At 39.5% G+C, this 14,298-nt stretch overlaps 1 protein-coding gene across 5 annotated transcripts; it reads right to left on the reverse strand.

Moving 5' to 3' along the window:
• Positions 1 to 896: 896 nt before the first annotated feature.
• Positions 897 to 13,211, reverse strand: LOC106786813 (polycomb group protein Psc-like). 5 transcript variants are annotated; one of them, XM_014748604.1, is made up of 5 exons: positions 10,119 to 10,287; positions 6,055 to 6,186; positions 4,662 to 5,248; positions 2,867 to 4,477; positions 2,454 to 2,681 (listed from the first exon to the last, which is right to left on the reverse strand). In XM_014748604.1, the coding sequence occupies exons 1-5, from the start codon at positions 10,147 to 10,149 to the stop codon at positions 2,634 to 2,636; spliced, it is 2,409 nt and encodes an 802-aa protein (XP_014604090.1). In that variant the 5' UTR covers positions 10,150 to 10,287; the 3' UTR covers positions 2,454 to 2,633. The 5 variants fall into 5 exon arrangements, with proteins under 5 accessions (XP_014604088.1, XP_014604087.1, XP_014604086.1 ...); XM_014748602.1 differs by lacking the exon at positions 10,119 to 10,287 and adding an exon at positions 12,425 to 13,211 and having other exon boundaries at positions 897 to 4,477; XM_014748601.1 differs by lacking the exon at positions 10,119 to 10,287 and adding an exon at positions 11,265 to 11,415 and having other exon boundaries at positions 897 to 4,477.
• Between the last annotated feature and the right edge of the window lie 1,087 nt (positions 13,212 to 14,298).

Consider the following 14,298-nt stretch of genomic DNA (forward strand, 5'->3'; position numbering starts at 1 on the left):
CGTCAGAAATTAATTTTATTTCTCTCTCTCTCTTTCTCTTTCTCACACGAGCACGAAGAACGATTGATTTTTAATTTTACAACGAAACATTTATTGTTGTTATTGTTGTTGTTGTTTTTTTATTTTTTATTAATTTTTGGTTTTTCTTTACATTTGTTTCATTTCATTCATCGGTTGTTCTTTTTAATCTTCCTTGTTTTTTTTTTTATAACGAATGGGGTAAGACACCGTGACAATATGAATGAATGAATGAATGAATGAATGATCGATATGACACATTTTTACAAAACATTTATCAATTTTTGGCGTATTAAATCGTCGTCATTAAACAATATACTACATTTTATTGTTCATTGTTGTGTCATATTTATTTAAATTAGATTTCATTTCTCTAATCGTCGTAGAACACAAAAATGTTTATTATAATAATTATCATAACAATATTTTCCTTACTTTTTTTTTTTATCTTTACTATCCGTTTGTAATATTTAACCAATTAACAAATCATCAATTGTATAATGGTGCTGGGTTTTCTTTCTTTGAATATTATTTCACGAAAATGTGAACTTGACGACGAGTATACTCGTCTTAAAAACACAAAACATTTTTCAATTTGTTTTTTTTTTGTTTTTTTTTTTTCACACGTCACGAGTAATACACTCATTAATAAATTATCGTTTGAACTGGTGGGGGAGGGGGAGGGGGGGATTAATCGGTTAGATCTTTTTTCTTTTCCCCCTTCTTTTTGTAATAGCACGTGTAATTAAATTTTGTCGTAAAAAAAAAAGAATTCAAGCAACGATCATAAAATATTTTGCAATTAATCCTGCGGAGATCACAATTAACACGTTAAACAATTTCCCATTGTTGTTTATGTTTTTTCTCTTTAAATTTTCTTATTCTTAATTTTTTTTTTCCCCTAACTACCCTCACTTCCCTCCCCCCTGTACCCCATTCTATCGTTTATTTTTCGTCATCTTCGTAACGCTTAACACACACACACACACACATACACGCGTACACACACATATATTAACTAGGTATACAGTAACAATACGGGTTTCTCGATGGCGTTTTCGGTTTTTTTCAACGAAGACGACAAAGTAGATATGCACGACACCCCCGTGTGCTTTTCAATAATAACGCACCGGTAGGGGGGTGGGGATTGGGGAGGGTTGAGGAAGCGATGACGATAATATAAATTGTTTTTTCCTTTTTTTGTTTTTTTTTTTGTGGGTTTTTTTTCCAACGAAAATAATTAATTAATATATCACATAAAACGCGCGGGGAGATAATTAATAATAATAAAACGAGAAAAATTCGTCTTAGATCTTTCGAACGATATAATAATATATCGATCATCTTTCTTCTTTTTTTTTTATTATTTTATTTTATTTTATTTTTTTTTTGGTTTGGTTTGTTCGTCTCGTAGGAAAGTATTTTCTCGTTCTGTTTTACTTTATTTCATTATTATTATTATTCTTATACAAATATATTTTAATAATATTTTGTAAATTAAATGAACATTTTTAACCCATTCGAATCTTAGAATTGAGCTTCATTCGAAAAAAAAAAAAAAAACAAAAAAAAAAAAAGTACAAATCGATTATTTTCCCATATCGAATGTTACCTGTTCGTTTAAAAATGGGTTAATAAAAGAAAGTATATTATTTAAAAATATATTTGTGTTGATTTGTAATAAAAAAAAGAAAAAGAAAAAGAAAAATAGGATAACTGAATAAAGTTTTGCTTTGGAATTGAAATTCGAACGTTATTATGTTACTATTCGGTTTTATCACAAGAGAGAGAGAGAGAGAGAGAGAGAGAGACCATCATGCACGCATGCTATACTATATAGCGTTATAGGAAACACATTGTTACAAAGGAAAAAAAAATATCTAGGCGATATCACCGTAAGAATAAGAATATTCGTTATTTCATTTCTTAATTGGCAGTTTGTATCGCATACGAGTTAGGTAAAATCTTTGATATTTAATATAATCGGGAAGTTAGGATTTTTAGTTGCAGATATTTTACACAACACCACTCGGCGACATTTACATTTAAACTATTATATGTTATATGATGTTTTTTTAGGCATAATAGATAAATATTATAATATTTGAGCGACATGATTAATGTTATAGGAATGTTCTTTTGGTATTTCTTTTATATATATATATATTAGATAGAAAAAAAAAAAAGAAAGAAAGATAAGAAGGCGGATGAATAATAATAATAATAATAATAATAATAAGGATAGGTGCGGCTTGGTAAAAGCCTACGTGGCTAAATGATCCACGAATGACGATAGGTGTTACGGCGGATGCTGGGAAAGGCTGTTGAAATAAATGGCTCTTTGATTTCTGTATTGAGAAGCAACAACAGCTTGTGGATTAGGTATGTGTCTTATACCAAGATTTGGTTTATTTTTCATACCATAATTAGACGATAACCGATGATGTGGTTGTGGGATACGTAATGCAACCTTGCTCGCAGCGATACTATTAGAGCCAAGTAGAAGTGGTTCCACCATTGAATTCTTGTCGTTGATGCACCCGCTTAGACGTGAAACAGCAGCGTCCGATAATGTTCGTAGATTAGTATCTTGTCCTTTACGTTGTTCCGTTTCCTTAGTTTTGCGAATGAAGCTTCCCATATTGAGGCTGGTTTGTTGGGGTCTGAGTAAAGGCAAAGAAGGTGGTATACAGATGGACGAAGACGAAGATGAAGAAGAAGAAGATGATGAAGAAGAAGACGAAGAAGAAGAAGATGAGGAAGATAAGGACGAGGAGGATAATGATGAATTTGAGGAGGAAAAAGAAGAAGATGGCGAGGAGGATGCTGATGACGCTGAAAAACCTACGGAGGAACTCTGCAACGTCGATGACAAATCGAGTACGTTGTCGTTAACAGTCCCACCACTGCCACCGCCACCGCTGCTCAGATCTAAAGGTGTCTCGTATTTTGGGTTGTTCGAATCCACCATTGTACTCGTCACGGTGAATCCAGAAGAGGAGGAGGAAGGTTTGACCGCTCGTAAAGGTGCCAACGGAGGTGGACCCTTCTTTTTTGGGCAGGGAATTGTATTACCGGTTGTTGTTGTTGTTGTTGTTGTTGATGTTGTTGATGATGATGGTGATGCTGATGCTGTTGCTGCTGTTGTTGTTAATTGCATCGAACTCGACGATGTATTATTAACTTCTTCTTTCGTTTTCGTCGACATTATACCTTTCAAAGCGTCGCGCATTTGTTTTTCCGCTAATAAACTCCTAACCCGATTGGCTTTACTCTCGCGCAATTGTTTTTCCAATTTTTCCCGATCAAGATCGTTAGGCTTGTCGTTATAATTTTGGCCCCGTTGTTTCGTTTTCTCCCGCGTCGATTCGTTAGCCTCGTTTATCTTGACCAAACCTAACCTGCGTAAAATTTCTTCGTCTTTCTTTGGACGTTCAATTGGAATTGTTGTTATTGCTGTTGTTGCTGCTGCTGCTGCTGCTGCTGTTGATGATGTAGTTGTCGTCGTTGTTAACGTTGTTGTCGTTCCTTTGGTTTCTTCGATAGACAATTTACGCGTCTCGATCTGCGTGTCTTCCTTCTGACGAATCGATAATTTGGCTGACGATTTTTGATTATCCTTTTTTTCGTTAGATTTCTTTTCATCCTGCGGTGGTACGGGAATGTTTTGTGCTACGCGTACCACCTCGTCCGGTATACAATCAATGATATCCTCTATCGTTTCTTCGGATTCCATTAGATTTTCCTTGACAATATTATTATCATCTTTCAGTAAATTAACCGAACGTTGTTGACTCAATGCGCTTGCCTTGATCTTTTCTCGTCTTACGGCCCTCATTTGTAATAATTTCTCTTTAGCTTGACCGCCGTTATTGCTCGAAGTAATTCTCGGTGGACAAGGAGTTAACCTGACCTTCAACTTAAGGAGATCCTCTCTCGGCGTAGTCGTTATTTCCGCGATTACTCGTTTGTTTCGTCGTTTCCTTCGCTTCCGATGTTCCAACCTAGCTAATTCCTTGGTCCTTGAACTCTCGGAAGCATGATTATTATTGTTCTGTTGCATCGTGACCGACGACGGGATGCCTACGGGATCCGGAGCTCTCATCACTGGTGTTACCTCGCAACGGGGTTTCTTTGATTTCGTCTCTTTGTCTCGTTCTTTCGTACTTTCCAATGCACGTGAAGGAATAGACGAAGAAGAAGAAGAAGGAGGAGGAGGAGGAGGAGGAGGCGGAGGTGGAGGAACTGTTTCCGTGCCGGTTCCAAACGTACGACGTGATTCAACTTCATTTTCTTGAACTGGCTTCGGACTCGGCGGCGGGGTTGGTGGTCTTTGAATATTTTCTATCGTAGGACCGTCCTTATTCGTATCTTCGTTGCACGGATTTGATTTGGAAGTTGATGCCGTTGTTGTTTCTTCCTTGCGAACGATACGATAAAATAATTTCAATGGCGCCTCCTGTAACCCAAAAACAAAATAGGACCTCTCATTTTATCTCTCTCTTTTTCTTCTGAATCTCCCGTGAGTTCCTTACTTTTCGTACAGGAAATAAACGAAAAGATATTTCTTTTTTACGACAATACAATCGGATACGATATAATGGATAAATTTATTGTAAACTTAAACTTTTCTTTTTACTAACCTGTTTCCATCCGAAAATACAAGCCAAGTCCAACAACGTCCAAGACATTTCCAAAACATTTGGTTTCCAATGATCACCACAACCTTTGTTGTAATCCTCGCACGTCATTTCAATCCTATTAATAACGTTAACTCCGGAATTAGTTTCTTCCCAGCCTCTTTTTGAGGTTAACAAACGAATCAAATGACGGACCGTCACGGCTGCCGAACATTTCATATATCTCGTAGTAGGTTCCCGAATATTACATCCCTCGTTACCCTTATTCTCTTCCAAACCCATTTTCGACGATCTTTCTCCTCTAATATCGTCATTATTTGTATCAGTCAATTCTCGAAGACTCAAACTAACCAAATCGTCCAATGTTAGCTCCAATGCACCGAACGGTTGCGGTAATGGCGGACATTGTGGATTTACCAAACGGAAGTGTCGTCTGCGTTCGAGTTCCGAACGGTACAAACCCGGAACAACCAGATACACCAATCTCTGTAGTCGTGCATCCGGTAAAAGTGGTGGGGATGCTGATACGTTGCAAACAGGACACAATCGGGCACCGCTACTCAAACGTCTGACAATGCATCCTCTGCAAACTAAATTTCATATTCCTAGGTACCATTTCTAGGTACCATTTTTCTTCGTTTTTTTTTTTTTTTTCAATCAATAATATATTATATATATATTTTTAATTCTATATTATCTTTCATATATACACACACCGCGCGTTTCGAAATATATATCTCTTTTTCTAACGAGATATGCATATAAATAAAAAAAAAGTGTATTAAAAATATTAAACGAATTTTTGTAGAGAAAAATGTATTCTAACGCAAATTTTCTATACTTAACCGAAATGATTTCAATCCGATAAACTAAACTAAAGTATTTAGGATGAGTAGCAGTTAACGCCCACAAAAACCCAACCGCAAATACGATTTTCTATAGGCTAGTCGAATCTCTGCCCACACGTGCATGCGTGCGTGCGTTTGTGTGAACAAACATATTAAAGCTTATAGTATTCAGAAATGAATATACGAAATATAATCTTTAACTCTGAGATTCGTCTAAAAAAATTATTCGACAGTGTTTTCGGAAAGACAGATAAAAAAAGAAAGAAAGAAAAAAAGAAAAAAAGAGAGACGAGTTCGACGGTTTAAATAATTGAAAGGTCGAGCAGACGGGAAATATTGATCGAGAACGCGACAAAATCTTGGAAAAGGAGGAGGAGGAGGAGGATGCGTCGAATAAAAAAAAAAACTTTGGAACCATGGATTTTCGAATAATTAATGAACGTTCGATAATATGAAAAACATTCCACGTTCGCGGGATTAGCAAGAATATTATTGTTCATATTTTATATACGTGTATGTGTGTGTGTGTGTGTGTATAATATACTAACAAGAATGTAAACACTCCGTGAGGGTTGTAGCATCAACGAGGTAGCCCCTGCAGAGTGGACAGACGATATGTTCATTCAAATTTTTAACCAGTGGTTTCTTTTCACAGGCCTCCATGTTGACTTCACTTAATCCTGAAACACAGGTGTATCAATTGATCGTTAATACGTTTTAATAATGTTATCCCTTATTGTTAATAATTATTTAAACGACTCGTAGGGGGAAGGAGGGTGGTTGTCCAAGAATTTTTATCGATCATTTTATCATCGGTTCAATAAATTATATTGGAATATTCAACACACATATATACACATACCATTACGTTCTTCCATCATTCTTTATCAACATTCGTTCCAACGATTATCGCAACTCAACGAATAATTACATTCGCGAATAAATTTCTGCAAATCTTACGAATACGTTACGTACAACTATATATTTTCTTTTGTTTTTATATTTTTTTATTATAAATTAGAATACCTCTATACAATTTAACATAATAATAATATGTCGGTGGAAAAGAAAAGAAAAAGAAAAAAAAAGGAAAATAAAATGCGTGTACGAAAAGTTCGTGCGCGTATATAGGAAAACCAGGGAAAATTCTAATGCAACGAGACGCGTTGGCATCGATTTCGCGATTCAACGCCACCGTCCGAGTAAACGACATATACACATATATACATATACATATATATATATATATATATATACATAGATACACGTATACACATGAGCAGTAATTTTAACTCGGCCGGTGCATAGCTATCCAATAGTTTTCCTCCAGCAAAACGTGGACGCGTGCGCTTGTAAACACACACATACACAGAGCCAGACAGACGCGTGTATACACACGTATACATACTACACACATGTATATTCCAGCTTGCTAATAGAACTTTTAAAAGCTGGACTATCGACTATAGATATATGCACACATCCATATCCACACACACACACACACATATACATAAATATATCTATATATTAAATGTATACACGTGAACTATAATACGATAAGCATAAACTTCCGGCATTACTTTTCATACCAAGTTTATGTCTCTCTCTCTCTCGTTATTTTTTTCTGCAATTTTCCACGTTGCACGTGGCACGACACCGTTTTCGCGAAAGCGGAAAAGAGGTCAAGTTCGATAACCCCGTCGTCGTAGTCGTAGTCGTAGTCGTAGTCGTAGTTGGTTGTTGATACATTTCGTAAAAATATTAACAACCACTAATCAAATATTTATTAATAGAGACATTTTTTGACGATACTTATCAAAATACACAACAGGAATTTTAATTAACGGAAGATAATAATAAGAGAAAAAGTGATAACGAAAATGAAGGAACAGGAATGAATTAAATGAAGGACAATATAATAATAAAAATAGGATAAGACAGGACAGGGTACAGGACAATTTGTTTCGCGCGTTGCATTTGACGATGATGCGTAGGAACTACCTATACGTGCGTGTTGCACAAAGTATCAGTGGGGGGTTGGGTTGGGTTGGGTTGGGTTTGGGTGGGGGTGGGAAAGAAGAAAAAGTAGAAGGGGGAGAGATAGATAAGTGGATAGAAAGAGATAGATATATATATATATATATATATATATATATATATTCGTGAGACGGTACACACTGTTTGCTTGCTTGCTTGCTTTCTTGCTCTTTCTTATTCGTTCATTCGTTGGTTGGTTGGGTTGGTTGGTTCGTTCGTTCGTTTGCTCGCTTGCACACGCGCGTCACGCTCGTTACGCCAAGTTTTTCGCGTAGATCGGAAACCTACACCGACACACCGGATGGCTAAGAATAGAGAAATCTCTCACGAAAATCCGAAGAAGAGAAACGTGCACGCGTTCGAACTTTAAGGTCTATCTCTTAAAGGGGATGCTGCTTTCTCTTCTTCTTTCAATTTATCTCTATCTCTTTCTATCTATATTTCTATATGTTTATCTGTCTCTGTCTGTCTATCTGTATGTATGTTTGTATGTATTTCTGTCTTTCTTCTTCTCCGTTTACTTCCAAATATCCTGGTAACATTTAAACCCTGGGATTAAATAGATGACGCGGTACCAAACACGGTATAAATTGACGCTAGATTTATTGTATATTTTTCTACGTATAAAAACCCCTTTTCAAATTAAGAGGGAGGGTAGGGGGTAAATGAATATACGTAGTTTTGTGGTATACACGTGGTACTAAATTTGAAAATTATAAAACTGATCGGGGGAAAAATGGTTCTCGGTATATTCAATCGATAAAAGTCAAAAAGTAAAGGACAAAATTGTTAGAAAATGTTAGTTCATTTTATACACCCTTATACGAATTCTGAACCCGACAAATTGATGGGTACACCTTCCCCTGTCCCCCGTCCCTCACGGTTATTCGTTGTTCATTTACGAAATTATATAAATAAACGATAACTCGAGTTCGATACATTTTTATTTCGAATATCAAACAGTATTAAAAGTAAAACTGATGATTCTCGAAAAGGAAAGTCCCCGTCGTTGGGTTTTGGTATATAGCTGAAAATAAACGCGATATTTGCGATTGAACCGGACAGTTTAATTTACTGTCTTCTTCGTCATACGGTTAGTCTAAGTCTAGTGCCGCACACATCTTCGTCGTTGGTTGGATTCTAAGGACAGGATGACGTAACACGCACACACACGCACACATAGACATGAACGAGAATCGGTATCTGCGGCACGCGTTGATTTACGAGTGACGTAACGATACGCTGCCATCGAAACGATCTTTTTCGTTGTCGTTGTCGTTGGTCGTCGTATTTGTCGTCGTCGTATTTGTCGTCTTTGTCATCATCATTGTTGCTAACTCTTCTATCGGCACGACCTTCTTCCAGCTCGCGCGCGCGCGCGCCCACCTCTTCGTCGCATTATCGTTCAGCATACTATCTCGAGTTTTTATCGGAACGTACGTTAAAGTTCCCTATAGTTAGTTCGACTTACTGTTACTACTTACAAAAAAAGAATAATAAAAAAAAAATATATAGATATATATATGCACACATACATATATTCCGGTTTGCGTCAGATAATCCGTGACGATGAATATCGTTAACGCAAAATGCGTGATAAGCAAATTCGTCGTCGAAAACTTACGATCGTACGTACGATCGGACTTGATCCGAAAAATATTCCGTCGATTTGGTAACAAATAAAAGCAGAAAATAATCATAAGCACGTAAGCTAACAACAATACGTTTATATATATATAAAATACCTGTCCGTATGTTTTATTTTTTTTATTATTTTTCTACCAAGAGTATTTTTTTTTGTTGACAAGCGTAAGTTTTGCAAATACGAGATGTGCAAGAATATCAAACAGACGAAAAAAATAGCAATGGGGAATCACGTGGCTGAACAAAACAGAGAACGGGGAAAAATATATATATATATATATACATACATACAAAATGAAAAAGAGATAAATGCGAATAGTTAATAGAAGAGAAGAGAAGAGAAGAGAGAGACATGCTTGCAGAAAGTCGACCACCTGCGATCGGTAAGAGAGTCTTGGGACAGCGACACTCGAATCCCCGCAAAGGCGAATCCAGTTCGTGAATGATCCGCCAAGGCCGTGCGCGATAGAGTGCCACTCTCTCTGTTTCTCTAAAGAAAGAAAAAGAGAAAGAAGAGAGAAAGAGAGAGAGAGAGAGAGCGCGCGTGCGTGCTCACGAGCCAACGGGAAAGGAAGGGACGCGAGATAAGATTGGAGGGTGAGAGGGGGGCCCTCCTTTTCCCTCGGACCAACTTACAGCACACACGCACCTTTGGCGAATATATCACGTGAAGAAGAGAAATAATAAACAAGGATGAAAAATGTACAGATAAATTGCGAGCAATGCAAACAAGAAATCAAGAAATCGAGAAAAAAAACCAGATCTATATATATGTAATATGTATATATATATATATAATATGTATATATATATATATGTGTATATATATATATATATATGTGTATATATATATATATATGTGTATATATATAATTTGGTGGGTGCCACATGAGTGGTCGTGCCCGTTGGCGCGCGTGTTGACGATTACCTCGATCCTCAGCACTTTTGCGTTCCGTCATCGTCCTCTCCTGCTGCTACTGTTACTGTTGCTCGACCAATAGGAGCGGCACCAATAGGACCGGTGCGATTTGCACACACTTTATCTATATATCTTTATCTCTCTCTCTCTCACTCTCTCTCTCTCACTTTTTACTTTTGTCTTTCCCTCTCTCTATATCTCTTCTTGCAAAAGAAGAAGTGAACAAATACAAAAGAGTAAGAGAGAGAAAGAGAGAGTGAGTGAGTGAGTGAGTGAGTGAGTGAGAGAGAAAGAGAGAGTGCAACGTCTACGCTGTCGACGCTACTGGCGTAGCAACGGGATCCCACACCGCTACCGACGAATACTAACATAAAGGCACATATAATCTTACGAAGGCTACTCGCACGACTACCACGAAGATATCGCGTGGTCGAGGAGAGTTACAGGCGTGCTACGCACGACAGCTTAAGAAAACGCTGGTTTGTATTATGTATGCGTATGTATATATATATATATATATATGTATGTGTGGGTTTAAGTATTATATGCCAAGAGTATACGCCACGGTGTATACAAGACTAGTGGGAGGAGGTGGCGCCGGGAGTGAAAAGGAGAAAGAGAAGGAAAAAAAGAAAGAACTGAAAGATAGGACGAAGAACAACGCATAGCAGAAGGTAAAGTAGTAGAAACGTAATAAGAGTAAGAGAGTGATGAAATAGAAAGAGGAAAGGAAGAAGAAGGAGCGCGAGCCGCGCGCTCGCGCGCGCGCGCGCACAAGAGAGCGGCGGACGTGGCAACGACGGTCTTCTCGCTCGCCGTCACCGTATCGGCGCTTCTCTCGCGTGTGCTGCGCCACCCGAGGAGAGGAGGTGGCAACGTTGCTCTCCGCCACCACCGCCACCACCACCGCCACACCGCCACCGCCACCGTCACACCGCCGCCACCACCGCCACCATCACCATCGTCACCGTCCTCGTCATCGTCACCGAGAAAACAGAGAGGAAGAGAGAGGACTGACTACTGTATTGTGCTTGCCTTTAACTCCCTCCCTTCTTTTCCCTAGCAATCACCTCTCCTCCTTCTTTTCTTTCTCCACCTCCTCCTCCTCCTCATCCTCACCATCCAACACCATCCACCATCGTTATCCTTTCTTACCTTCCAACGCAACTCGTTGTGTTGTTGTCCCTGTTTCAACGTTGCCGTCGACGATCACCTATCTCCGTTGTCCCCGACGATCTCTTCTTCTTCTCGCCGCCTCGTTCTTCCTCTTCTGCCGACTTTAAACGTTTCTCTTCTTCCTCTTCTTCTTCTTCTTCTTCCAAAAAAAAAAAAAGTAGTAGCACTGAGAGAGAGAGAGAGAGACAGAGAGAGAAAGAGAGCGAACTCTTCTCAACGAGAGATACGAACTAACGATATTATCCTTCTTTTTCTTCCTCCTTGTCATACCCCCCGCCGACACACCCCCATCCCTCCTCCTCCGAGAGAAATAATACTTCCGACATTGTTTTATAAATCTCACGCCGGCAGATCGAAATTTTCTGAATTATCTTTAAACCGAACTCTAAATTCACCGAGAGACAAACACGACTCTAATCCTCGAATCCTAATATGTCCCCTGTCCTTGTCCCTGTGTCCACGTTTGTATCCTCGTCGTCTATGTCCTCGTCGTCCTCGTCCTCGTCCTCGTCGTCGTCGACGTCGACGTCGCGACGCCGGCCGAGGAGACGATCGAACGACGGCAACGGTGACGGCGGTGGTGACGGCGTTGGCGGTGACGGTGGCGGTGGCGGTGGGCTAAAGGGCGCTCACGCGCGCGCGCACACCGAACCCTCGCGCTCGCAATTTTCCTCCTACTATACCTAGCTTCCCCTCAGACCCTCGGCCCACCCTCCCACCTCAATCACCCCAAACCCCCACCCATTCCCTTCCCTTCCTTTCCCCTCCCAGCACACAGTGAGATCTACGTAGCAACGCGGAGAGTAGACGAGAAAGAGTGTAGCCTCGGTAAATACTCTGCGTTGACTATTCCCCGCACGGTTACTCTCTCTCTCTCTTTCTCTATCTTTCTATCTTTGTCTATCTAGCTATCTATCTTTCTCTCTCTTTGGCTACCCCCTACCTCCCACCCTCCCTCTTTCTCACTCTCTCTCTCTCGTTCGTCTCCTCTTTTTAATCTCTTGGCAACGCTCGATTCTAGTCCCCGAGAAGAGAACAAGAGAGAGTGTGTGTGTGTGTGAGAGAAAGAGAGAGAGAAAGCGTGAGCCGATACGAGCGATAGATATCGCGATGAGAATCGAGAAAGTAGTTGTACTCACTCTTCTCAGGGAGAGGACGAGAATCGCGAGCACACAGTGGCGTCGGCGGTGGCGCCGAGCAACGGCGATACTAGCCGAGTAGTACTGTTCGCTTTTCGATACGGCTCTGCGATTAGAACGACGCTGTACGGAAGCGAAGAGAAAACGCGCTAGGTCGCGTATCGACCCCGCCTAAACCCCGCCTCGCAAACCCGACTTCATACGAAAATTAACGATTGTCTACGAACGCCAACGTCAACGACCAACACTACTTACTCGATGTCGTTTTCTCTCTCTCTCTCTCTCTCTTCTCTCTTCTCTCTTCTCTCTTTCACTCTCTCTTCTTTCTCTTCTTTTTGTTATCTTTTTCACTCTCCGGGTAGTCCCCCTCCGACCGATAACAACGCCACCTCTTTGCCTTTCCACCGATTTATCTTCGTGGGCGCGGTTCACATTCCCTTTTCCCTTTCTAATCCTTTTAAATCTTCTTTCTAGTCAGCTCTTGTGGTTTCCTGTTGGATCGATCGGCCGATCGATCGACCTATCGATCGTTCGTTCATTCCTTCATTCGTTCGTTCAGTTGGAATCCAAATTACAGAACGATTGATCTTCTAGATCTTTCTTGTTACTTTAACGATACCGCAATGGACGACGGTTACTGTTTAACACTACTATGATATGACCAACATGCCAGTCACCTAACCTTCCACCATATATATATATATACATGACGTTCACTAATAAACGCTAAAGATCGCTAAATCGATATTCCCATTTCCTTTAACCGTTTCCACCGACGATCGTTTCGCGCTTATGACGCTCGAACTTTGATGATGACCATCAGTACGCTTGCGCCAAAACCAGTCCCCTTGCGCTCTATCCGTTTATCAATCGAATTTGAAAACCTGAGTTGCCGATAACGGGTTTGCTGTTCCTTTGCTGTCATTTATTACGATTATAAGATCGCAAACAGTATACGTATGTGTTCGTACAGGTATTAAGATATGTGTACGAGTCTACTGTTTGAATTTGATCAAAATACGAATACATTTACGACAGATAGGATCGATTAACGGGTTTGTACGTTATCGAAATTGGAAGCATTCTTCAAAGGTATGTGGGTCGAGAAAGTGTCGGTAAGTTTTCTACGCGAACAACGAGCAACGTTTTTCCTTTGACTCTAGATCGAAAACTTTCTTCATATGACCGCGAGTCATTTTATCGTATCTACAGTCTTGCGATGATACTAATGCACAATGTTTCGATATCCCGTCATTCTTTAGGATGATTTTATTGGATAATAGGGGAACGTCTTACGGGTAGGTTTCGTAGTATGAACAATTCTATCGAATGTTTTTAACTATTGATAATTCGTGAGCTCGCATAACTTTTACGTAGCTTCCGATGAGTTCACGGATCGCGTGTCTTAGCGATTCTGTTGACTGTGGTTAATCTTCAATTTGTCTAACGTTCTATCTTTGTACAGTACAGTTTCATTTGAAAAGCTTACGTAATATACCGAAAGTGTGTCCGTTCGCATCAGTTTAAATTGAATTTTATCGAATAATGTTTAAAAAAAAAAAAACTATAACAGCGACGTTACCGTGATTACTCATTTAGAAAACATCTGTCGTTTTCTCGCTAGAAAACCTACAACGCTACTGCGTATTATTACTTCTCGAATATGCTTACACCCCCCATGGTAGGATGAGCCCGGTTATTACATTCCATGCATAACCACCCCACGAGGATTCGCATATAGTAACTACAAAGACTCCCTTAGAAAACCTATCGACGCCATTAAATCTATTTTTTAATGATCCCTTTAGTAGAGAGACTGATCTTTACCTCTTCTTCCTAAACATCATATCATCCTATTCACGATCGTTAAACCA

Source organism: Polistes canadensis, unplaced genomic scaffold (assembly GCF_001313835.1).
Source record: "Polistes canadensis isolate GaletaPanama2010 unplaced genomic scaffold, ASM131383v1 scaffold_83, whole genome shotgun sequence".
NCBI classification, from domain to species: Eukaryota; Metazoa; Arthropoda; class Insecta; order Hymenoptera; family Vespidae; genus Polistes; species Polistes canadensis.